The 26,778-nt window shown below is 39.5% G+C and overlaps 2 protein-coding genes across 3 annotated transcripts; one reads left to right on the forward strand and one right to left on the reverse strand.

Moving 5' to 3' along the window:
• Positions 1-71: 71 nt before the first annotated feature.
• Positions 72-11,341, forward strand: LOC103473329 (interleukin-31 receptor subunit alpha). The gene is made up of 16 exons (XM_008423479.2): positions 72-243; positions 344-397; positions 735-791; positions 896-1,004; positions 1,104-1,258; positions 2,285-2,427; positions 3,298-3,436; positions 3,526-3,614; positions 3,723-3,930; positions 4,497-4,682; positions 6,789-6,920; positions 7,675-7,836; positions 8,448-8,591; positions 8,670-8,751; positions 8,848-8,929; positions 9,016-11,341. Exons 1-16 carry the CDS (start codon positions 162-164, stop codon positions 9,469-9,471), a joined length of 2,280 nt encoding a protein of 759 aa, XP_008421701.1. The 5' UTR covers positions 72-161; the 3' UTR covers positions 9,472-11,341.
• Positions 10,387-25,421, reverse strand: srek1 (splicing regulatory glutamine/lysine-rich protein 1). 2 transcript variants are annotated; one of them, XM_008423478.2, is made up of 12 exons: positions 24,875-24,962; positions 23,379-23,875; positions 22,108-22,243; positions 21,611-21,726; positions 21,359-21,505; positions 20,270-20,448; positions 20,051-20,181; positions 19,841-19,952; positions 19,633-19,737; positions 18,580-18,651; positions 18,345-18,459; positions 10,387-13,063 (listed from the first exon to the last, which is right to left on the reverse strand). In XM_008423478.2, exons 3-12 carry the CDS (start codon positions 22,136-22,138, stop codon positions 12,905-12,907), a joined length of 1,167 nt encoding a protein of 388 aa, XP_008421700.1. In that variant the 5' UTR covers positions 22,139-22,243; positions 23,379-23,875; positions 24,875-24,962; the 3' UTR covers positions 10,387-12,904. The 2 variants fall into 2 exon arrangements, with proteins under 2 accessions (XP_008421700.1, XP_008421699.1); XM_008423477.2 differs by lacking the exons at positions 22,108-22,243; positions 23,379-23,875 and adding an exon at positions 25,154-25,421 and having other exon boundaries at positions 24,875-25,008.
• Positions 25,422-26,778: the final 1,357 nt, after the last annotated feature.

Below are 26,778 nucleotides of genomic sequence, written 5' to 3' on the forward strand. Positions count from 1 at the left end.
CGCTGTGCGTTAAAAAAAGAAAGAAACTCCCCCAAAATATTTCCTCCTTGTTCAGTCTCAGCAGAGCGGCGGCTCTGTGCGCAGCGCTTGTGAATGGCAGCGGGCGGTGGGCGTGAGATTTTCCCCAGACACACCATCGTGGTTTCAGTGCGTCGGGCACCATGTCGGGTCGTGGGGTGCAGAGCGGCGAGGCAGAAACAAAATACTGTTGGCTCGGAACCTACACGCATGTTCTCGTCGTTGGTAAGACACCTGCAGACGTTTAAAGACATTTAAAAAAGAAAAAAAAAGAAATAAACTGAATGAGTTATCATGTTTTCATGAACTGTTGTTTATTTTGAAGGGTTGATGCTCGTTCTCTATGCTCCAATCTTCACACACGTCCATGTTTCTGCAGGTAGGACTTGGTTTCTTTCTTTCTCGGAGTGTAGGTTGTTCATGAGGGAGATCTTAAACACACCAACGTAACGTTTGTTTTGTTCTGGTAACAACAACCTTTTTTTTTTTTAACAAGCTAGTCAAGTTCCACATGGATGCTGATAAGGTGCGAGATGAGAAAATGTGATCAAGGCGTGACCATAAACTCTTTGTGTATTCATTTTGATTCAAAGTGCTTTGAATTTCCTGACCAGTATTTCTTGTGTCAGCTGTGTTTTAGCTGAGTTTGAGGAGCTTTGTGCCAAATGTCAGACCCCTCTCTGATGTGTCTTCATTCATATTTTATGTTGATCCAGAAAAGTGCAAGCCAAAGAACATTTCAACCAAATACCAACACTGTGGGATTCACCCAGGTGAGAACTGACGTCCTCATCTCGGTCGTGTCAATGTTTGATCATCAATCGGTGCAATCAGATCAGAGATCGGCAACGTTGTGTCTGTGATTTTTATTTTACAGATGGAGTCCATAATCTAGACTGTTTCCGTAAATTCAAGAACGACAACAAATGTACGTGGGAATCTGGAAAACATGGATCAAAGAGCTACACGTTCATCTTACAACAAGCGTATGCCACAAACCTTTCCATTGTGTTTTTTTAAAGCATTTTTTTCATTTGATGTTTTTTTGGTAAAAGTCCATTTCTTTCTCATTTCTGTCCTTGCAGAGACAGATCTCATTGTGTAGTTAACTACAACATAACCAAACCCAGTCGAAAGCTGATAATATATGATCTCAACTTTACGGTGGAGGTTATTGAAAACAATGCGGGGATGGCAAATTGCACAAAGGCAGTTTTCAGTGGTTCAAAAAAGACTCTGAGTAAGTCCGTGAAAGATGTGTGCATGTATGTGTTTGAGGGTGTGTGTGCGTGTGTGTGTGTACGTATCACTCTCTTTCTCTCTCTCTCTATATATATATATATGTATATGAAACAATGTGTTTTTGGTTCTCCATTTTCATACAGTTGCTCTGCTGTTTGACTCACACGCACTAATAACATGACAGAAATCTTAAACCCATACGTGCAACAGATCATTTTCTATTTTCCAAAGTTGGCCATCTTGGTAAAATAGTTGCATTTTCAGATAAATGTAACTTATGTAATTTAGTCCTGTATGGACTGACTGAGGGGCCACTCAGTACGGAAGAAGCCATCGCTAGAAAAAGTTCGTTTACAGTTTCAAAATGCCCACAGAAAGAAACCCTGTGGTCTAATAAAGCTGAAGTTTAAGCAGTTGGCTATACTGAGAATCCATTTGGAGGAAAAACGAGGAAGTCAGCAAACCATAAGCCACTACTTGAGAACTGCGAAGTATGGTGACTGCAGCTTCAGGTTGAGTGGGTGCTTTGCGGCAGGAGGGACCGGTGCGCTTTATGAAATAGATGGCATAACAAGAAAAGAACATTACATGGAAAATTTCACACAGGTTCTCGGGATATCAGCAATGAGGGAAAGCTTAGGCCTCAAATAGACCTTCCAAATGAACAATGGTCTTAAGCATACCACTAAGTCAGATGCAACACAACTTACGGACAAATAAGTCAATGTTTTTGCGTGGCCATCACAAAGACCCAATCTCAGTCTCACAGAAAACGTGCAAGCAAGGCAAACCTGATTCAGCTTGGAGGACGTCTTTGTAAACAAGACATTGGACCTATTTTATGCTGCTCAACATTAGATTCTCCAAACCACAAAGGAAATGCAAGTAAACTTGTGACGTGAAAAAAAAAGAAGAAAAAAACATAAATGGGCAAATAGAAAGAATGCTGCTCATCTGGAACAGAAACAACTTAATGTCAGACAGTGAGAATGTTATTATTTTTTGTTTCTTTCCACTACTTCAGAGCGGTCCTGTGGGCCTCCTAACGAAGTGTTGCCGACTCGCACACCTGGGGGGCTGCAGGTGAACGTGACCTGGCTCAGAGAGGACGGAAGTAACAAGATCTCTGTGAGATACAGAGCGCTGGGCAGCCACTCGTGGAACGAGGTCGGGATTAATCGCCTGCTCACAACTGTCGCAAACCGTGTTTTCGGAACAACTATCAGTCCTGACCACGTAACATCAAGTTAAAAACAAAAAGTAAAAGCGTGCAGGTGTAGTAAAATGTAATATTGTGATATCACAGCTAGCAGGTAAATAACTGGACTAAACTTTACTTTATATTTTAAGGCTTTATAGGTGTATATGTTTGTTTCTTAAATGCAAATGAACTTGATACATTTTAGTATTTAATGTTTTAAGTCTTAATAATAGAGATTTCAGGGAAGCAGAAAACTTTTACTGTTAAGTTGTCAATGTCTAAATATTGGAATTGACTTGCTATACGATGAAGAGTTTGTTTAAACTCTCACTATCCTCTGCCTTCTCCCTGTGGTTCTACTGCCATCTACAGAAATACACCACTTGGTCTAAAACCAACCAATCAGAGCCAGGAGGAGGGTCTTATTGCTGTCAATTATGCTCATGTACGCGCCATTCATATGCTAGGCCCCCCACATGGGAGCCTGCATTGAATGCTAAGGCTAGTTAGCATTCACTGCAGGGTCAACGATGACGGCAGATAAACCGTCGGCAGGTTGAGCAGCGCATACGTGAGCACGATTGACTCCTCCTCCTGGCTCTGATTGGTTGTTTCCCGAACAGAAACAACCAATCAGATGTCAGTAGGACGACAGGAAGGAGGCGCAGGAGCTTCGTTTTTCCACATATTATCTGTCTCGTGTTACACTGTCACAACATAGTAATGTGTAAACATATTCATTATAAAAGTTATACGCTACAGCGTTCAAGTTATCAAAATGAATCAAACCCGGCTTGACTTGTTTCCAGCTCACTGATTTCTGCCTTTGTTCACAGACTGTAGAGTCTCAGCTTCCAAATACAGCCATGGTGGAGAAGCTAACGCCCTCATTGGTCTACGTTGTCCAGATACAGTGTGTGACTACTGCTGAATGCACACAGTGTCCATGGAGTAAAAATTACTACGTCCCATCAGGTGAGGACTGACTTCAGATTGAATTCAGAAATCAAGTAAAGCAGTAAAAATCCAGAAAATATTGACCACGTCAAATTTCTTTTTTTCAGAGCTTACAACTCGACCGATCCTTGTCAGTGCCAAATACACCGATATTACGCAGAAAACCGGCTGCCGGTTGATTTCCATAACCTGGAAGGTACTTGCACACCGTGAATTAATGCAGTTTTAAAACATCCTTAATAAAAAAAAAAAGATAATAATGAGAATGGCACGGTGCTGAAACGTGAGTTGTGCTGTTTGGTAGTTTCCTGTCAAAGATGTGTACGACGGCTACCGAGTGACCGTTTGGAAAGAGTCCGGAGAGCCTCCGCAGGAGCAGCTGACCACCTCAGAGCCGGCGATCAGACTGACCCTCTCCTACTCGGCGTACCGCCTCAACATCAGCGCTTACAACAACGCGAGCGTTTCCCCAGCTGCCACCCACGTCATACCACAGCACACAGACGCCAACAGTAAGAAAATCACCTCCCTTTTGTTGTTGTTGTTGTTGTTGCTGTTTTTAAATTACAAACTTATAAAATCAAAATGATTAAAACTTACTAATTTGGTGAATTCACAAACAGGGTGGAATGTTTATTTAAAGCAGGAAACAGAATTTCAGAGGGAAATGAAAATTAAAACCGAGATCAGAACCGCAAGAAGCTTTTGCGTTTCGTGTGGACAGACACGAAACGCTGACTGTCCACACGATGGGGCTGGGGAGGGCGGGGGGGGGATCCATGTTTTCGCATCCACCTGAATAATGTGTAGTTACGCCACTGAATCAGAGTATGTTGCTACAATAACTTATAAATAGGAAGAGATCATAATTGTGATGTTGCTGGAGAAGCGGTAAATTTGAACAAGTTTATATTTCTACCCACTGCTTTGGACGTTTATCACTTATTGTATGGCCGTCGTTTCGTTTTTGATCTGTAGCGTTCAATAAGCACCGAAGTACAGACTCAGCGGATTGTTTAGGTTACTGAATGAATGATGCCGCGGCGCCATAGGCCATGACGAAACTTTGAATCTGCAGTTTTGGGAGACGGGAGGCTGAACGTGACAGTCCACAACAGCACGGCGTTTACGATCCACTGGAGGCCCGATCGGATCAGGAAGTACGTCTGCTACGTGGTGGAGTGGATGAAACAGGGACATTCGGGGTGGTACCTGTCCTTCTTTGAGGACGCCATTGCCAGAAAGACCGTGTCCTCTATACAAGGTGGGTAAGCTGTTCAAACAAGCGAGTGGTGTACATTAGGGTTACAAATAAGAATAATTTAAATGATCGATTAATCAATTATTCAAACGATTAATTAGAGAATGGCACATTCTATGGATTTTTGATTTAACCACTTTAGCAAATGTTTTAGAAATACAAATAAACGCAAATAAACAAATAATTGAATTCCTTTTAAAATGTGGAAAATAAAAATTGTATTACCCTAAAATTCAAAACCAAAGCATCCTTTGGTAAATAGGAACTGTGTGCAGCTAAAGCTAAAGCTAACATATTTACAGACAAAGCTATTTTTATCTTAAACGCAAAATACATATAGTTTTGAACAGTTTTGGCTTAATTCCTCTAAATATGTTTTTTTTCTGTAAATGACCATCTTTGAGTCTTGAGTAGTCCAGTTAACAATTAATCAATTAGTTGATTATTACTTCAATAATCAATTAATCCGATTAATCATTTCAGCCCTGTTGTGTATCCCTCCCTCCATCCTTGACGATCATTTAAATAATCGATTAATCACAATTGTCGCGATTAATCCGATTAATTGTTTCAGCCCTGGTGAAATGATTCACTGTTTCACTGCTGTTGGTTCTGAAGCGGTCCCGACCAAAGACGTGATGCGTGTCTGGATTGAGCTGAGGTTGTGTTTACTCTGAGTGAGCGTGTGGAGCCGTGTGTGTGTGTGTATGGTGTGTATTATCTATGTAAGTGTACCTCACACACTGTGAGAGCTCCTGTAAAGCCAAAAGTCTCATGTGGTTACAGTGCATGTGTAAAACTTAAAATAATGTGCTAAATTGTCCCCTCGTTGTCACAACACATATCCAGTGTTTGCTTGCGTGTGTGAGATTTGTTGTTCAGGTGGTTGTCATAGGAACTAACTACTAGTTTCAATCTAAAAAAAAAAAAGAGCTCATGTCTTTCGACGGAGGAAATGCTCTACTGTCCTTTGTAAAATGATGAAAGATGAAACTGTTGGGTTTGTCCGAACAAACCCAACAGAGATTGACTTACATCAATAAGGCAGGTGTTTAATAATGAACCTCCAAATAAAAAACTAATTCCATATCTAGAAATAGGACCAAAGTTGGTTTGAAGTAATCTTTTAATTTGATCAACCTATTATATGGAAAGTTTGATTGCAAAGATGTTTCCATGGATTAATGAGAAGGGTACAACTAAATAGCAATGCCATTTAAAAAAAATAAAATGCGAGTGAAAGCAGATTCTTTTTAAATTGATACTTCTTTTGCACCGTTTTACTGTCAAATACAAAGTTCTTGCTTGAATGAAAATCATTTTAAATATAAATCTTCATGTGCTGTTAGCAACAAACGATCAAAATACTCTACTACAGCAAGAACATGTAAGATGTGGCCTTTACTGGACAACATGCAGTATATTAGATGAAGTGTCTAAATACACCTGATATGTTTGGAATAATATTCGTCTCTCATAACAGCGGAAGGTTTCCAATAACCTGTCTTCTTTTTGGTTATGGTAAATACCCCCCATCGCCTTCATTTCCTTTAGTTGTTTGTTTTTCTGCCAAACTCAATGGAAGTGAAATGGAAAAGATGATAGGAAGTCCCGTTTTGAACTGCTCACTTTGAAGTGCGAAGCAGCCGGTGGTGAGGAAAGACGTGCATCAGCCTGAAATCTGATCTGAATCAAATGTTTATTTTTGGTCTGTCGGTGAAACACATCAAGGTTTTTCTCGTTTTGAATATTCGTAACCGGGATGAAATCAAGTTCCCTTCAAATGTCCGTAGCTATGTTTTATTAGAGCAGTTTTATTGACTTTTTGCACATTCTTTTTCTTCGTGTGTTCAACACTTATTCCTGAGATCTTCCTTATTTTTCATCTATAACTTCATTTATGAACTAACATGGTTTGATTTTCTGTTTATGTGTGCATCACCCGGGTTGTTGCCAAGATTTGGTGTGTATTTTACATTGACGGAACCTTGTTAAAAAATTTTAAACTGAGAGACACGTTGACTCTTTGAGATGTTTAATACTTACTTGCTGTAAATTGAATGACCAGTCTATAATATAACCTTTTTTTTTTTTTTCTAATTACTCCAGAACATTTGGAGCCTTACACCAGATACAGAGTCACTCTGCATTTGCGACCAAACAAGAACACCTGCAACATGAAGCACATCAACAACAGTGAGAGCACCTACGGGACTACAGAGTTTTATCACACTGAAGGATGTAAGTCAGATACCGCCTGCCAGGGACGTCGCTAGGTTTTAAGACGGGGCGGGGGGTTAGCCCCTAGGAAATACACAGGATGTGTTTTAATTTGTGTTTTATTCTTATGTGTTTTAATCTGTGCTTTATGAATACTGCACAGCACTTTAAAAGCAGATATTAACTGCACTAAAGTGATTTACAAATAAAATTTGACATTGACATTTCTGTTTGACAACAAAATCTGTCAAACAGCAACAAAAACGGAGAAGTTGCTTTTCCGATTTTAAAACGATGTTCAGTGTAGCAGAAAACTCTTCTACTGTAAAATATGACTGTAAACAGTTAATGGAATGAAATGATTGTCTTGTAAACGACGCTAAGATAGTTATAATTTTCTGTGGCTCTACACCTAAAATTGTTAGAAAGCCTTTGAAAAACACTTGTGCAAACTTTCACACTTGTATCATCTTCCGAACTGAGAGATTTATGATCATATTTGAGTAAAAAAATAATACCTTATGTGGATATTTATATAGAATTTGCAGACAGTTTTTTGTAAAAAAAAGAAAAAAAGAAAAAAAAAAGACAAAAAACACATTATTCCAGGGAGGCTTTGGAATATTTTAGGGAGGCTTCAGCCCCCTTAAAACAGTCCTAGGGTCGCCTCTGCTGCCTGCACTTTTTTACATTTTATCTTACAATCCGAGTATATTTTACAATTATTAAAAAAAAAAATTCACTTTACGTGATCATGTCTTGGAATCGCCCACAGCTCCTGTCGGCGCCCCAGCAAACGTCACCTTCCACAACGTGACGCTTAATTCAGCAGTGCTCCAGTGGTCACAAATCCCAGAGGAAGACTTGAGAGGGTTCCTGCTGGGTTACATTATCTACTACACTGAGCATCACTACCAGGAGACGAGCACAGCGCACAGTAAGGACCAATCATATCAAACTAAGTGATAGCTACGAAGAGTTTTAGCGAAATAAACATGGCACCTTCACCTTCATTTCTGCTTTGTCCTGCAGTAGATGCACCAATATGTTTCTAACTTACACAGTGTGAATCAGAATGGTAGATAATTTCTTGAGCATGTAATTTGTTGACGCCCAAAAACACTTCTTTTGAACTCTAATTCTGTCAGACTGAAAAGAATGAATCATAACTAGTCTGGTTTTGAGCTAAGTAGGGCAAAGTGCATCATGCTAATGTGCCTCGAGAGACAACTGTGAGTAATTATGAATGGAATCTAGACATAAAGGGAAATTTGTGGTAGGTTGTTTGTGAAATCAACTTCAGTTGAGGTAAATATCCCGAGTCACTCTCCGTTTTGTCAAACGGAGACATTTGACAAAACGTCTCCGTTTTGGCTCCGTTTTGTCAAATCCCAAAACGGAGACGTACGGCGTCGGAGAGCAGAGAGCGTTCTGCACTCGAGTCTGTCGAATGCAAAATTTGTTCCCAGAAATGCTGCAGCAGAGATTCCTGTCCGTTCGTAGGTAAATACCCAAGCACAACTCAAGCAAAGTCCCATTTCTTCGCAGATATAACGGTGGATCCGGGTTCTACCAGCTTTCACATGGAGGCCCTCAAAAGTGGAACAGCGTATCAAGTCCAGATATCTGGTTTCACATTGGCGGGCGAAGGAATCCGAAGCATTTCAAGTGTCTTTAAAACGGATCCGAAAGGTTATATCTGATTAGTAAGTTTTAAGACATTTATTCTTTTGAGCTGAAGTTTGAGTTTTTATTTTGTTCTTTGCGCAGTGAATTTCAGCATCAGGGGCGCAATCGCAGCCTTCGTAGTGGTGGCCTGTTTGCTGGTATTTGGGTCTCCGGTGATAAAAAGGTAGAACATTTATATGTTAAAACTCGTACCCTACATCTGATGCCAATAACGTTGAACAGCAAAACACAACACTACTCATACACCGATTGTGCCTAGGGTAAAAGCCATTCTGTGGCCAAGGGTGCCCAACCCTGGACACAGCAACGCAGTGCAGAAAATAGAGAGTCCCGGACAACTGGTAAATGTGCATTTCTGTTTTTCTTTTACAACTTTTACAACCTTAAAGGAATGCAAACTGTTGATGATGTACCATCTTCCACTCAGAAACTCCTGGAGGCATTAGTGACTCTAAAAGCGGTGGAGGAATGGGACACGAAGAGTTTCCAGATTCTAGAGAGGGAAGCCGTGATCCCGTCTCAGACGTTGTCGATGCTGCCGCACGTCAGGACCTGTGAGGATGACAGTCTGGAAATGGCTCACGCCTGGAGCGAGAGGGACGGAGACAGCACGGCAGACAATGATGACACAACGAACACTTTGCTGGACACACAGAGGACACACTTCCAAAGCTCACCTTTTACCTTTGCAGGCGGTTATACGACGATGGAAATGTTCCAACAGCTCACCCCGCAGTGGACGATGGAAGGTGGCTCAAACACACCGAGCATCGAAGGCGAACCGGAGGACTTCACTGTGTTAAAGTCTATGAGATTAGACTACGTGAGACAATTCAGCACCAGTCCACCGTCAGACAGTGAATTTACACCAGCCCTGGTGTGAACTCCACTTCGGTTGCCTTGAAAGTGTGGTTCGTTTGGGAAGGTGGTCTCTGGTCCGCCTACAAACCTAGGTCTCCGTTCGGTTGAAGTCAACTCTGGTGCGGTTCGAATCCGTATGTGAACACCATGTGGTCCTGAGACGGCTCCAAGAGCAGGAAGCGAACTATATCGCCGGGCATATACTACCTAAACAAATATGAGTCTAGCGCTAGCAGGAGTAATGCTTTGTGGTCTTTTACCAAAGACAGAGAAGAAAACCTACAGCAGCTAAATTTTGACGCAAGTCCATTTTTGTTTACATTTTATGAAGAAGAAAGTTACGCTCATGTCTTCTGTGGAGACTTTCCTGTCGTTTCCCTTCAGTGGGTCTTGGTGTAGCGCCACCACAGGCAAGGAGGGGAACAGGTTTTTCAAAGGGTTTGGTTCGTTTGAGCCGAAAATGTAAATGTTGCAATTTTGGTCTACCAGACTACCATTTGTGAAAACACCCTGGATGGAGCTGTAATGTTTTACACCTATTGCAGGACAACAGTTATTTTTAAGTTTTATTCAGTACAAATGGCATGTCAAGCATATATTTATGTGTACAACTCAACCATGGAGCAAATGACAAAACTGCCAAAGTTGTTTGCAAAGGAAGTGTACCTTACCTGTACGTCACTGATTAATCAGTAACTATATGGGGATTTTTGGTCATCGTTGACATTTATTAAAATGTTTTGTGTGAGAAATGCACACACAGACACACATTCTTGTACTTTATCAATCTGAGTACTTCCATTCATTTTATACGTATGAAAAATATTGGATACTAGGCCCAAATGCTGTAAACTTCAACAAGATCTAAGTAGTACAGTAGCTAGTAGCTAGTTTACAATTAGTGACATGTAGAACAGAAACAACCAAGCAAAACATCTGAGTGGAAAGTCTCTTTATTCAGAGCTTTTGCAATCAAATAAAACATCTTAGGTTCAAACCAAAGAGTAATATGTACATACATCTGAATATTTCATAAACTATTTTACTGAACCGTTACATCAACTCCAATTTCCCAGCACAAAAAAATCATCTCAAATGCAGAGAAGATGAGGACATAAAAAAAAGTAATAAAGTACATGTTCACATATTGGCAGATGAGCTGAAATGATTTCATTCTGACATTTGAAGCTCATTATTTCTGACTGATGTGTTAAGAAAAAAAAGACGTAAACTTTTCAAAATAGGAACTGGATCTGTTGCCGTTTTGCCACCATGTTTCAATGAGCATACTCATAACTACTGCAACACATTAAATCACAGAATAAAAGGATAAAAACATCCCATGAACAGTTAGTCTATTCCGACAGCCCACAATACTTTAATACAAGATCTTATTAGTTTTATTCATAAAACATCCAAATGAGTCTCAATATTTTATTTGCTTACTGTACAATCGTGGTCTAGGCACTTTATGACCCTTCTGTGCTTCCATAGTTAGTTGACCTGCGAGATTTCAGTTTATTTTCCCCATTTCCAAAATAAATTTTAAAAAATCAGCCCGTAAACTTTCTTCAGTCATCTTGTTAACTGAAAATATTTCATCCCACAGCGCAACGATAGAAAAAAAATCAAACATGGTACACCGAAATGTTGCTGTGGCAACATAGAAATTGACGCAATGATAGTTATGTGAATGAGTCCTACATCTAGACAAAAGTTGGCCAAACACCTGCAACAACATACTGTCTCATAATTATAGCTTTGAGTTATTATTCAGCAATAATATCCTGAAGGACAACAGAGTTCCCGGATGGTGCAGAAATGAGGCGCAAAAAGATGGACAAAAGGACACTTCACAAACCTCAGACAGAAAACCTCTCAACAAAAAAAAATGTAAATAAGCACTTCAGAAACCTGTTTTCTTTAGCCTTGTAGAAAAAAGTTTTCAGTCCAGTTTACATCCTTACAGGAACAGGAAGGTCCTCACACTTCTAGCACTAACAAGTCGTACACCTACGCTTCTCCGAATCAGCTAGGCTGCTGTTGCAGCCACACCACTTTCTTCTGCTTATTTATTTAGTTTTTAACATTTATGGTAAAAGTTGGCCGTTTTTAGTGAAATTAAGTTTTTGTGGGTTTTTTTTCTTTTACAATTTTGCACATCCTTTTTGTTTGAAAATGTCTGGATCAAACCACTCTTTCCCTTCTCACCTTTAAACAATCACTTAAAAAAGTAAAAAAGAAATATCAACTGAAATGAGATTAAAGTTGCTAATGTCAATGGATTTGTTTTTTAATTTAGTAGCTTTAAAATGTAACTATGGATTCCTGACAATTATTTGACAACACACAATATATAGCAACAGTTCTGGTGAAACTACTCGCTACTCATTCTAATTAAAACTATATATTAAAAAGGCCAAACACACAAACTAAAAAAAACTATTTTAATTTTTTTGGTTGACCAAATTGATCCAGTTTTTGTAGATCAGGTAAGTTTTTTTTGTTTTGTTTTTCTTATATCAAAATACTTCTTGCCCCTTTATGATTCCACTCACATTTATTGACTAAATAAATAATTAAGACAATAGTCAATATACAGTTTTTATGACTTAAGCAGAATCCTGCTGCACATGTGGTTTTGAGAAGTAAGAACGGGCTGGTTACTGCCACCAAGGTACAAAATGGCTTTCAAATATCACTGCTCAAAGTTTCCTAAGTGTATGGAGCTTAGAGGGATAGTCCTGTACACTGCCAGTCAGCTGGCTGAAAGAAGACTACTAGGTTTTTTTTTTTTCTTTTTATACTTTGAAAAAAATAGTAGTTTGGATTTTTGTAAACATGGAAAGAAAAACGATTCGGAAACTAGATGAGTTCCAGCCATCACTGTTACCAGGGTAACAATGTTCCTAACCAAATGTCGGCTTATATGAAAACAATTAGATCACGTTTCCTATTTTCATAATTAGTATTTTTACTCTGTTATTGAGGAGGAATTTATTTTGAGGAAAGGGTTGATGTACTGGAACATGAGTAAACACTGTCGGTCTGAGAGGCATTAATGAAGCTTGCAGTTAAAATCCAGAGTTTTACCAAATAACGTTGACCGCAGCCCCGATCCCCTCTTCGGTTGGCTCCAGGTTTCCACACGCGTTGGTCGATCTCAGCAGCTGTGACGAGGGTTTTGTTTTTCTTTCTGCGACATCGCGTCGTCCGCCGGAGCCGCTTTGAAACAAGCGCCGCCGTCGGGATGACGTCGACGTGCCTTTATCCCGGAAGGTTCTGTTGAAGCACCGTCACTCCTGTCCTCCGGGCAGGAAAATGAGCTCAACGTCAGAATCCTCGGGTTTGCAGAAACGGAAACCCGAAACGGAAGAAACTCGTCCTGACGTCAGGTGACAGGTGGTGGGAGATGACGCACGGGACGGGACGAGGGAGACGCGAGGGGCGGCTGTTCACTTGGTGGCGTTGCGGCCCAGAAACGCAGCCTCCTCTCTGTGAGTTTTGTAGCTGCCGTTGTGCTGGGCGCGCAGTGATGATGTCATGTTTTCTCTTGGAGTGGCTGAGCCTTCCCTCTGGCTCCCGTACGCCGCCTTTTCTTCCCTTTTGTAGTCCTGGTAAATGAAAGAAAGTCAATGCTTAAAACGGGACGGAAAGATGGCTAAATGCTGCTTTTATTGCTCTGAAATGGCTACATTTTCGATTTTTTTTTTTTCAAAATAAACACCTAATAAACATTTCTTTTAATAGTCTACAATAATTTATAAATCACTTTCCAACCAAAAACAAAAGTAATCTGTCTTCATTTGATTAATTGAGTAATTAAATATTCTGACGATTAATTGAAAAAAAAAAAAAAAACTGGCATATTTTTATTTACCCACGTAAGCCTCTTTTATAAAATAATAATACACAATAATAATAAAATTGTAAAACATTTATATCATAATAATAAACAACTTGTATCATAATTAGGAAAATAAACATTTTATTGCCTGAAAGGCAATAAAATGTTGAGAGGTTTTTTTTTACAAAAAGGTTTTGTAAAAAAAAAAAAAAAAACTAGTTGTTTGTGGTTCACCTGGTTCAGATTTACTGAATCTGAACCAGGTGAAGCTGAAATTATACCACTTGAAGATTTTTAGTTAAAACATATTTACAAACAGTGCTTTTTTCATCTTATACATATTTATATATATAAATAAAAGAGGTCTGCCAATCGATCGGTCACCGATCATAATTAGCCGATTTCCGTGAAAAACAATGCCATACTTGACGGAGTTTGGCTACATCGAGGCTCACTGCAGTAAAAAAGACATATGGAGGATCAGATAGCAGGTAAAGCAGCGCACAGCTACAAACACTCACCCGGATTAGCATGACGGTCAGAAAGCTAAATAAATAACCCGCAAAATTATTTAAGTCTTCGAGCTGCGATGTAAGACGCTGGTTCTGCTCTCGCTGTTGAACCGCTGCTATGCTACAGGTAGTAATATTTCCCAGACGGAGCGCCGCTTCTGCTCCACCTGGTAGTGACTCTCACACCGAACCTCTGCTTAAAGCTGCAGCATCTAACCTAAAAAAATACATTTTACATACGTATTAAAACTTTCGCTGTCCTAACATGAGACAGATAATCTCTAAAAAAATAATTGATCTCCTCCCTGCTCTGCATAATTACTCCACTCAGTCAGAAACAGCCACTCAGAACTAGCAGTAATCAGCTAGCCGCCATGCTATCAGGACGTTTTCATTCAGTAACTGGATTGTTTATTGTCATGGAACCTGTATTTGCCTTTGAATGTTAAGTTTTATACTTGAATTTTTTTGGCAATGTTGAGAGGTTTTATTTTGGCTCTTTGCATTATTTAGCCTCTTCAGAGCCTTCATATGTTATCAGTCTGTTAAAGATAGTATTATTGATAGCAGTACAATTTGCACAATGCCTGTTTTGTTTAGTTTTCTTCTTGGAAAAGTTATTAAAAACAAATTTTTGTCTAAATTAAGGTGAATTCATGGTTCCATTTTCCACATAATGTAACCGGTAGTGTTTATGATAAAAAAAAAAAATTAAAAAAAAAAATGATGTGATCGGTATCGGTGATCGGCCCTCATGGGTGATCGATATCAGTATCGGCAGGAAAAAACCTGATCGGCACATCTCGCACATATATATATATATTGTACATTTCCGCCTTAATTACTGCTACAAATATGTCGTTTTTAAGCAAATGGTCCTTTTTTTATTCTGTATACTCTAGTTAATGATTAATCAATTACTAAATTAGTTTAGAATTATTTTCATAATCGATTAATCCGATTAATTGTTTCATCCCTAATCAAATTGGCAAACAAAAACTATCACAGTATAAGTTTTAATTAAAAATATCACTTTTTTGGCCCTCAAGTTCTCTTGACTCGACAATTTTGGCTCATGAGACAAAAAGTTTGGACACCCTGATCTGGAGGGTAGAGCTGCTGGCCGTGGCTCAAGAACGACTCCCTTACAAATATCCTACCCGCCATTTGTAAAAACTCACGACACTGACTGAGTTAAGGACAGTGTCCTTTATTTGTATTGCACTTCACATGATCAAAATGTCAAAGTGCTTTGAGGATTTAGCAGCTCTGGATTGTGGTGATCTCAAAATGAACCTTATATGTTTTACAGTCCTGTTCAAGTAATCTGACGATATATTATTTTAATGAAACTGCAAAAACCCCAAATCACTGGTAGATTTCTTCACTTACAGTATGTCTTTTTATAGGTCAAAAAGTACACAATTGGAACGAGGATTTTTACTAACCAAGACCAAGTCTCTGTGGAGCCACAGAGGCATGTTTGGAATAAATTAAGCCTGAAATGGCGTCAGAATTGACCTGATAGGATTTGACTCAATGAAATTTGACAACAGATTCGCGTTTACATCAAAAACAGAACAGTAAGCTGCATCACACTCCAAAAAAAAAAAAAAAAAAAAAAAAAAAAAGCTGTTAACTGTTGTACGTGACAAAACTGTGTGCAGATATGACAAACAGAGCTCTGCGAGATGAAGGCTTTTTTTTTTTTTTTGATGGCATGTTTTCAGCCGTCTAAGATGTTCAGATTGTTATCAGATCAGATGGAGCGCGATGAGCCTTTTTTCAACTTGTTTTTTCTATCAAAGCTATCGTTTGGGTTGATCTGGAACTGAAGTAGGTTAGTTGTGCAGTCCCATCTGAAACGACCTAAAGAAGAGTGGAAACATTTACCACTGAAACGAGATTACCTAAAGTTGGTGGGACGGGGTGGGGATAGAGCGATGTGCTGCGGTCCGACTCACTCATCTCCCCTCTCCTCTACTCTCAGGTTTACTTCAGAGCGAACGGCATGAACGGTGCTTGTCAAACGTAACATTTCAAAGCACATGGAGTCATACCGAAGTTGAAGAACCAGTGAGAGTCAATCTGGCTGTGTAGTTTAAGTGCAACTCCGTCACAGAGCTGCAGCACTTCCTGTACGCTACTACTTTAAATGTATTTTTTTGCCACCATCTCATTTGGTTTTGTTTTAGAGTTGTGAAAAGCTCTCATTGGCTAAATATATACACACACTCTCAGCGCACTGCGCTTGTTTTTACACTCTGAACTTTTACTTTGGTTTACTGTCCCAATGTTTACGTTTGAGACACTTAAGACTTGTTCACTAAAATCAGGAAGTGCAAAACAATAATTTTAAGTTTACATGAGATGAACCAATTTGTGGGCGAATGGATCAACTCCCAAGATGCAGTTGAAGATGAATAAAAAATAGAAGAAATCAGATGGAGGTTAGGGGTTGGCAATTATCTCTCATCAACTGTCTTAAAAAATGTCTTAAAATATTTTTGATTATCTCGATTCCAATTATAGAAGTAAAAAACAAAAGAAAACGGTATAATCAGAAGTCCTAGTTTTGCTGTTGTCTTTTGTTCCACGAGAGAATTTATAAATATCATTAAATTTGATAACATAATAAAATAAGATTACTGTTTGGGATTTAGTGATATAAATCACACTTTTTTAAGTAACTGGCATCCTAAAGAAGTCTGTTTTAAATGAGAATGTTTTTCAAGAGCAGTATTTGTGTTTGTGGCTCAATCCAGGTACAGCCACACTATTACCAAAAAAAGAAGTAATAAATGGTTTAACAATTTTTCTTATCACAATAGTACCACAAAATATTGTGATAAAATATGGACCAATATTGAGCCACAACAGGTCTAGCAACTATGGTAAGCAGCCGCCGACATCATTTTCGGCCATAGAAGAAGTGCGTGGTGCATGCTGGGATAGTTGTCAGAACGCTGGTTTCATAAAGTTTGACTGACCTATCTACCTACCAACCGTCTAGAATCAGGTCGTCTGCAGGTCATTTAGCACCACGTTCTCCACGAACAAGCTGCGTGCGAACGGAGAAGGGTGACCATCATCCGGCCACGCCCCGACCCAGTCGCGGAAGGCTCTCCTCGCCGACCGAAGTCGGACTATTTTGTTGACATTCGCTTTAGTGCAGCTCCATCTAGTGGATGCATAACGTAACTCCAGCCTCTACTGTAGCGTCTATTCTATGCGCCTTATACAGGTCCTTCTCAAAAAATTTGCATATTGTGATAGTTAATTATTTTCCATAATGTAATGATAAAAATTAAACTGTCATATATTTTAGATTCATTGCACACCAACTGAAATATTTCAATTCTTTTATCATTTTAATACTGATGATTTTGGCATACAACTCATGAAAACCCAAAATCCCTGTCTCAAAAAATTCGCATATCATGAAAAGGTTCTCTGAACGAGCAGTTAACCTCATCATCTGAATCAACAAAGTAACTCTAAACACCTGCAAAAGATTCCTGAGGCTTTTAAAAACYCCCAGCCTGGTTCATTACTCAAAACCGCAATCATGGGTAAGACTGCTGACCTGACTGCTGTCCAGAAGGCCATCATTGACGCTCTCAAGCAAGAGGGTAAGACACAGAAAGACATTTGTGAACAAATAGGCTGTTCCCAGAGTGCTGTATCAAGGCACCTCAGTGGGAAAGAAAAAGTGTGGCAGAAAACGCTGCACAACGAGAAAAGGTGACCGGACCCTGAGGAAGATGGTGGAGAAGGACCGATTCCAGACTTTGGGGGAACCTGAGCAAGTAGTGGACTGAGTCTGGAGTAGAAACATCCAGAGCCACCGTGCACAGGTTGTGCAGGAAATGGGCTACAGGTGCTGGTCAAGCCACTTTTGAATCAGAAACAGCAGCAGAAGCGCCTGACCTGGGCTACAGAGAAGCAGCACTGGACTGTTGCTCAGTCGCTTTTGGTATTAAACCGCATTTCTTTTATTGGTCGGATGAAATATGTTAATTTTTTGAGACAGGGATTTTGGGTTTTCATGAGCTGTACGCCAAAATCATCAGTATTAAAACAATAAAAGACCTGAAAAATTTCAGTTGGTGTGCAATGAATCTAAAATATATGACAGTTTAATTTTTATCATTACATTATGGAAAATAATGAACTTTATCACAATATGCAAATTTTTTGAGAAGGACCTGTATATGAAAAAAGTTTTAAAATAGGCCATTCATTATAATCCGGTGTGCCTTATAGTGCGGAAAATACGGTAGTAACTTTTCGGTTTATCTGCTCAATAATAAACACATTTCTTAATGAAATCTGTATATCATTAAAGACCTAAGACATAAAAAAGGCTTTGGACTTTTGCCTTATTAAAAGAAAAACAGACAATTTCCAAATTCTTGATTTGTGGTCAGAGGCCAAACAAAATCATTTCAAGGGCCACAATGTGGAGAGCCACATTCTACTAAACTGTTAACGACATAGCAGACGTGTTGGTGAGAAAATCGCGAGCTGTTTCACCTTGGTTGTCTTGGATTTGCTCTTTATTCGCTCCTCGTCTTTGCGGCTTCTCTTCCTGGACGTGGAGCGCTCCTTCCTGTCTCTGCTGCGCTCCCTCTTCTTCTCCCGTTTACTTCTAAAAGAGGCCAAAGGAAACAAATGAACAATGACAAACAAATGGACCAAACGAATTAAATGACTCAGGTGCTGCTGAGAACAGAACCAGATTTGGGGCCTGAGAAGTTGACGGACTGACCGTTTTGGTGAAGGTGACCTCACTTTCCTTCGAGGGCTTCTGGACCGATCCTTGCTCCTCCTTTTGTGGCCTCTAATAGAAAAGAAAAATTACATTTAATAAAAACATTTAGTAGGATATATCTTTCTGCCCAGCTTTCTGACCGTACAGCCAGACAGAGATTTACAGAGAAGCAGCAAATGCAAATGACGTGGATTAGCAGAACTGGCCAACAACTGATATCATCATCTAGGACATGTTACGTTGGAATATCATCTCTGCTACCCAAAAAAAACACCTCTTAATGTGTCAAGAGAGAAATAAAGCTGTAACATAGCAACAATCTTCAATCAGAATCTTCTTTGAAGATGATATGAGTTATGACAACATATGATTTCCCCTTTAGGATAAAATAAAGTAGTTTTGACTTGATTTGAAAACATTTTAAAATATTCAGATTTAATTACATCTTCCATCAGAGCAAAGTCAAGATCACTTGGAATATGGCGCCCTCTTCTGCTAACAGTGGGAATAACACTTACTTTTGTTCACTTATCGAAATGTGTTATAGCAGGGGTGCCCAAAGTGGGTCCTCGAGGGCCGGCATCCTGCATGTTTTAGTTCTCTCCCTGGTGGTTGTAACAACCTCCTCAGCAAGTCAATGTTCCACATAGGCCTCTAACGAGCCATCTTTTGATCCAGGTGTGTAAAGCCAGGGAGAGAATTAAAACATGCAGGATGCCGGTCCTCGAGGACCCACTTTGGAGACCCCTGTGTTATAGAGATAAGCAGAAGAACTGCAGTGAGAGACGGACAGAGGGGATCAGCAGGTCAACTCAAAGCAGAAAGACTGATAACACTGAACTCGTTTTCGTTTTATGTTAAGACAATTAAAAAAATTGTACCTTATAAAAAAAATTAGAAGGTACAATTAAAAGGTAATTAGTCAAAAATTAGTTCAGAGATTAACAGGTAATAAATAATCATTAGTGGCAACTCTAAAATATACAGCATTTAGACAGGAAAAGTAAAAAAAAAAAAAAAAGTTTGTAAAGTCGCTTGCTGTCAAAGCACCTGGAGCGACTCCTGGCATGTCTCCTGTCTCTGGATCGAGAGCGCCTCTTGTGGCCACTCCTCGAACTGTGGGCGTCACCACCAGGAAAAGACTTTTGTGTTGGTCTGATCCGCCAGAATGAGAGAGAAAAAAAAACAAAACAGGGAAAACATCAATGACTGGACATCACAGTACTGGTATCGTGTCAAATTGGGGCTTTCTGAGCACCTGTGTTTGGAGCGGGACCTTTTCCTCTGTGATCTCGAGTGGGAACGAGAGCGCGTCCGGGAATGGGACCGCCGTGACCTTTGGGAGCGGCTGGAAGAACGCTTCTTTGCCTCTACAAAAGCACAGAGAAGAAATCTTAGCGTCAGCATAAAAACAACTCCGGCTGAGGCACGGAGCACTTTGTGTTTCAAATCAATCCAAATCTCTAACCTGGCTCTATGGCAGCAGCAATGGTGCACTGGGCCTCCCTCACCCTCTTCATTACACTTTCCAGCTCCTTCGCAGCAGCCTGAGGCGTCAGTTCAGGGGGCTTTACTATGGCGTTATTGGAATGATTGACCCTGAAACAGATTTAACCATAGAAAAATACAAATAAAAAAACCTAATACTTTTCAACCACATTTCACAGTAAACGGTGTGAGAACGCACTTCAGGGGTCTGTCTCCAAACATGACTCCGTTTAAAGTGAGGGCTCTGGCCACAGAGTCCTGCTCCACAAACTCTACGAAGGCGAAGCGGGTCGGCTGAGTCTCGTCTCCGGCCATCCGGACAAACTTCACGTCTCCCACCTGCTTGAAGAACTCCAGCAGCTGCTCTGCAGTGGTGGTCTAGGACAGATCCAATAAAAATATAATAAACTGCACATTTAAAAAAAAAAAAAGTTTTCACACCAAGAACTCTTCATGGGAACTGAACTCTGCACTGAACTCACAAAAAGGCGCACAAAAAATGTGTTGTCTTCCGAAGGCTATTGAATACCCTGGATTTTATTTAGAGGTATCAAAGCACCGGGAGCTTATAGTAGAAGTCACACTTTTTTTTGTGATGCACTGTGAGAACTCAGATGTTATAAACAAAGTAACAGAAGAATAAGAAAACAAGCAGAAGATAAACATAGGGCTGAAACTAATAATTATTTTAGTAATTGATTATTGGGACGATTAATCAAGTTAGAAAATGGCCTGTTCTGCAGATTTTTTATTGAACCAGTTAAGCCTCTTTTAAACAATATTTGAAATACATTAAAAGATGTAAATTCAGTTCATTTTTTAGAATAAACATTTTATAGCCTACGATGCAATAACAGCATTATTTTTAAGCTTGATCACCTGTTGATTAAATAATTCAGTTTCGCATTAAATGAATAATAATAAAAAGGTCTTAATAGGACGTTTTGTTTCATACAGAAAAATATAGTTTAGTAAAACTATGCCACCTGAGAACTTCTAGGTGGGAGTCATCTACAAACAAAAGTTTATTTTTATTATCATTTTATTAAGAGCATTTATATATATATATATATATATATATATATATTTTTTTTTTTACAGTTTTAGCTCATTTAACTGATCTGAGTTTGTTTTTCTTTCAGCAAATTGCCTTTTTTTGGTCTGTATGCTGCAGTTAATTAATTGATTGCTAAATTAGCTGACGATTATTTCAATACTCAATTAACCGTTTCAGCCATAGATACAACATTAACTACCTTAATTTATTTAAACTTTTCGTTAAACTCACCTGTGAGTTTAGGTTTCCAACGTATACCGTCCTCCTAATCTCATCGATTTTCGTTGGGTCGACATTGCCGATGAGGGGAGGCTGAGACAGCACAGAGGCTGTGGGATCGAGGCCCGCTGTGATCCGATTCACCAGAGGAAGGTTCAGCTGTGGACGTAAACCGCACGGATGGATGTTAGATTCAACCCGTGCATGTGAAGAAATAAAAAAACAAAAACAAAAGAAACACCCAAAATAAAGACGATGACTCACGTTCTGAAGTGGAGCCGGAGTGGGAATCGGCAGCAGTCCTCCGCCTGGAATCAGACTGGGTACCGGGGCTGCAGGTGCCAACAGTGACAGAGCCTTGGCCTCCTCTGGGATCTTCCCTGCAGGACAAAGTGGGACGTTAGGGAAGGCAAGGGAGGCGCTCTTCACTCTGCCTGCACATTTATCCCACTGTATTCTAGAGAGAAAGAGAGCATACGCTTCCCCATCCAGCCTAGAGTCATCTACCCGCTACTTCAGACCAAGCATCCTTACTTGGATTTGATTAATCTACTCTTCTCAGTCAATATGCATCATTAATATAAAAAGTGCAAAAGAATAGCTTCTTATTAAAGAAAAAACAAAAAAACAAAATGGGAGCTGATTATTTGTTTTCCTGGTTTCTTTCTTTTATATATATAGGTAAAAAAAAAAAAAGAAAAGAAAAAACGATAAAGAAACACAATGCAGAGAATGAGTCAACACTTTGATGTATGGGTCACCTGTACTGGAAACATATTGGTCATGAACCATACGATATCAAGCATGGGCGCTTTTCCGCGGGGGGGAAGTGGGGGGCGATCGTTTCGCAGTGTTGGAAAGGTGTGCAACACAAGACAACCCCCAATGGCTGCATCACTAATAGCACACAGAACATCAGATACAGAAAAGAACAACAGTTTTAAGAACTTTTGAAATGCTAAGAGGTCAATAAAACATCCAATTAGGAATTGTGCTCACTCCACTGTGGATAATCATATTCTTCCTTTCTCTCTCGGCAGGAAGATTTAAAAGTTTTAAACGGTGCCTTGCAAATAGATTCACAATCCTTCGACTTTCCCCACATTTCCCTGTCACAGCCACAAACTCAACTCTGTTCCACTGGGACTTTATGCGACTGACCGACACAGAGTAAAGTACGCTGGACCACTTTGTGTTGGTCTAGCACGGGGGCCTGCAACCTTTCAGAGCCAAAGAGCCACTTTGTGGCCCTCAGTCCACTGAAATTAAACTGGTATGTGTCCAAAAAAAAAGACAAAAAACCTGCTATAGGAATTTTGTTTCAATTTTCAAAGAACCACTTTTTTTATTTATTATTTGGTTTGGAAATAATAATAAAAAGGAAACTTTATATACATTTAGTGTTTCAAATCAAAAGCCAAAAAAAAAAAAAATCTAAAAATTATCTTCCGTGTTAGAAATTTAGTGCAATCAATACATGTCAAAAGATGAATTAAAACTAAAAGACAACAATTTTATAGTAAAATTTAAAAACACTGGTTGGTTCTTAATTATTTTTACTGGAAGGTAAAAGGAGCCGATGTGGAACGTCCAAAGAGCCGCTTGAGGCTCCGGACTGTCGCGTTGCAGACCCCTAGTCTACCACATATAATTCCAAAAAAACACATCAAAGTTTGTGGTTGCATCGAGACAAAATTAGAAAAAGTTTGTGAATAACATTGCAAGGCACCGTGCAATTTTGACCTAGAGCTAGAGGGAATTCAGCATTAAAGGGGCAAGCAACCATCTGTGTTAAGCAAAACATGAACAGAGCAATGTATTAATGCATTACAAAGAGAGAATGATGCTACACTGATCAGTTCTGTGTCATTACTAAACATTCACATCAGAGCGGTACTGAAGTAATGTGAGGAAAAAGTACTAAATGTTGCCTTCTTAGTTCAGTGTCTAGTAGATGAATAAATGCACAGATAGTTTAAAAGATAGATATGTATATATATATATATATATATGATTTGTTACTGAGGCTCACTTTTTCCACACAGACTAGCCCTTCACTACGTCAACAGACGTAGGAGACAAGAGAACAAAAGAGTTAGTGATCCTCATAGCATCTTTTGTGTGGCACACATCCCACCGGTGTGCCGTAGCAACCTGGACTGAATTCAACCACACACAAGCTCCAGCTGTAGCGGAAAGAGAGAGGGGGTTGGGGGGGTTGGACAATAATCAAAATAACAAATAAAAAAAATAACAAATATAAACACAACCTGCAAGTTTCTAGATAGAGACAGTAGAGAGTGGACAACATGGGATAGTATGAAAAGGAAACAAACCGAAAACAAAATAATAAAAAAAAAAGTAAAAAAAAAAAAAGAGACAAGGTGTCCATCTTGGAAGGTTCTGCGGGCTATTCTCCGGGTCACATCCCCCCCTTGAAGGCTGCGTTGGCCCGATCGGGGATAGTGGCTTGGAAAACAATGCCTGACTCAGGCTAGTGTAGTGTAACAGCTGGGCCAGTCTAGTCATCTGATATGCACACATAATCACACAGAAAAAACATACAAAACCAAATTAATAAACTCATTAGCCATCCAGCACCAAGTCACGTGGACACAATGCATCAGGTTAGAAGTGTAATAATTGTGAGTGTACACAGGGGTGCCAAAAAAAAGGGGGTGGGGGAGAGAAGAGCACCAAAAAAAACAAAAAAAATTAAAGGGGGGGAAAGAGAGTTTTACTCTTTAGCAATGGATTTGGTTACATTTCTTTTAGATACACAAGCTGTAATTCCAGACTGTCCAGTGTTCATGGTAACGTTGATCTCCCTTTAATTTGTGTGACACCAAATAGAAACTTGAGTGGGTGCTGTGGCTAAACCCATCACCTGTGTCAGGTACTGGACCAATAAAATACTTTAAATCCAATCTAGGCATGGGCCGGTTTCTGCTAGTCCTTCTAATTAGATATGTGCTACACACTTGTTATCACCAGGTCAAATACTGAAAATGTCTTTGCTGTTCATCAAATGTTATCCAAAGAACATTATTCTCTTTATGTTCTGGAACTTAGAAAATGAAATTGGACAGATGTAAAAAGCAAAATTCATATCAGATTTTAGATTGCAGCACTGCCAGTCAGCTGGTAGAAAGAAGCCTGCTATAGTTTCTCTCACGTGCAAAAAGGGGAGAAAATACAGCTAGTATGTCTGTATTCCCTATATTTGCTTAAATATAACAAAATACTGAAAAAATAAGTGTCACATTATATTAGAAGTAACAGAAAAAAACATCTGTTATAAATCGTCTTAATTATGGTATTTGTGTTTTAAGTCTTTGCATATATTTGCATACCGGCCCATGCCTGATTTAAATTATGCGACACCAGCCGTGTTTATTTCTGAAGACCACTATACCCCCCCTCCCCACGACCACGATAGACATCAAGGTGAATTCTAGAGAAGACGTCCACAGCTATTTATGAAGGTTTTTTTTTAATGTAATATTAAACCAAGCAGCTTGCACTCACCTTCTGCGCATGGAACCACTATCAAAGCTCTGTCAATAAAAACAGTGTTGGTGAGATGTTGCGCCACACCAACACTTGAGGGGTCTCGGTACTTTATATAACAAACTTTGGAGGAGAACGACAGAGGGGTGTTGCTGTGGGAAGAAATAAGAAGAACAAAGAATAAGGTTAGTCATTAAAAAACATTTGGGACAGCTACAAATTCTTACGTGGGGCCCTAATAAGGCCGCAACTCCGCGGCGTTGCCTCGCTAGCTCAGACCGGAAAAGCAGCGCTTACTCGGGGGGATAGAGACGAAGCTCCTCGATGTCTCCCAGGAAGCCGAACAGAGTGCGCATCTGCTCGCTGCTCACGGCCGACGACAAGTTGGTCACCTGGACGACTGCAGTCCCCGGTATACCACTCATTGTGCGAGCGATAAAGTGTTTCTTCGTCTGTGTGTGTTTTTAAATTAAACTATAGCGTTAGAACTATATAATTTCTCAGTTATTCCTGTCGGCGCCAGAGGGTGGCGGTGCGGCAGGTTTTAGGCTTCTTCTTGTTTTTGAACATCGTCTAAGAACCAGCATCGACCACTACAGCCCCTCCTACAGGAAGAAACAATACACTACATTTAAAGTGAAGAAAAGAAAAAGTCAAATGTTTATCCATATAAAATACAATAAGTTGAAAAATAAACCCAAATTTAAATGTATGTTTCAAAGCTAGTTTCATAACCTTTTTTTTATCTATTGGAGAAAAAGAGCACCATTTTAGGACAATGACAAGTAGCTATCTTTCACCTATCTGCTATTGTTAAAATAAAAATGTCTTCCACAAATAACTTTCAGCACCCATTTTTGCATTTTAAGAAAAATACAGATATAATCCTAATGAAACTTTACAATAGAAAAGGCACTTTTTGTTTTTTTTTGCTTTAAAAAAATGCTGTGGTAATAGTATTAGATAATCTAAAACTGAAAAACGAGACTCCTCCACTGTAGGAGTTGTCACACTGCACAACATATTTCTGGATCACATTCCAAAACAAAATACATAAGCACTCTGTTTTTCCTTCTTATCTTCACAAGCAGCAACATTTTTTTTACATCAGTGTCTGAGTTAAATGAAGTACAGATTGTGTAGCAGCGTTTTGACTTACCGTCAATCCATTTTATATCGAACATACCAGAAAAACAAGAATTTAAAAAAAGGAAGTTATGTTTAAAATGTATTCATAGCAGATTTCCCTGTATTCATAGCATAATGCAGGGGTGCCCAAAGTCGGTCCTCGAGGGCCGGCATCCTGCATGTTTTAGTTCTCTCCCTAGTGGTAGCAACAACCTCCTCAGCAAGTCAGTGTTCTGCTTAGGCCTTCTAATGAGCCATCATTTGATGCAGGTGTGTAAAACCAGGGAGAGAACTAAAATATACAGGATGCCGACCCTCGAGGACCGACTTTGGACACCCCTGGCATAACGGCTCACTTTAATTTTCAACAATGGGGCAGGAAGCAGTATAAACTTGGGGTCAAATATTTTATAGTAAATGTATACAGCTGTGCAGAGTTGGAGTTGGCTTGACTAACAGGGATCAGCAAAATACCTTTTGACAGTAGCGTAAAAAAAAGTGACTTTTAGCTTCTTCCATTCACTTCCACTACATTTACACAACCATTACTTGCTAATCCAAGTGTTCTGGTCATACAGTTGTTGGTAGAAAAAGGATCCAACCTTGTGCACTTAGGAATGCTAGAACTGCCAGGTATTTTACACGCATTTGAATTACATGTAGACAAAATCTATGAAAAGCAGTGGAGTGCCCATGATGAAAGTTTTGTGCTCACATTTGTTTTGCTGTCTGGTCACAGATCTAGAAATATTCACACAAAATGAGAAGCTCAAGCTAGAAACTGTTACATCTAT

Source organism: Poecilia reticulata, linkage group LG12, assembly GCF_000633615.1.
Source record: "Poecilia reticulata strain Guanapo linkage group LG12, Guppy_female_1.0+MT, whole genome shotgun sequence".
Taxonomy (NCBI): Eukaryota; Metazoa; Chordata; class Actinopteri; order Cyprinodontiformes; family Poeciliidae; genus Poecilia; species Poecilia reticulata.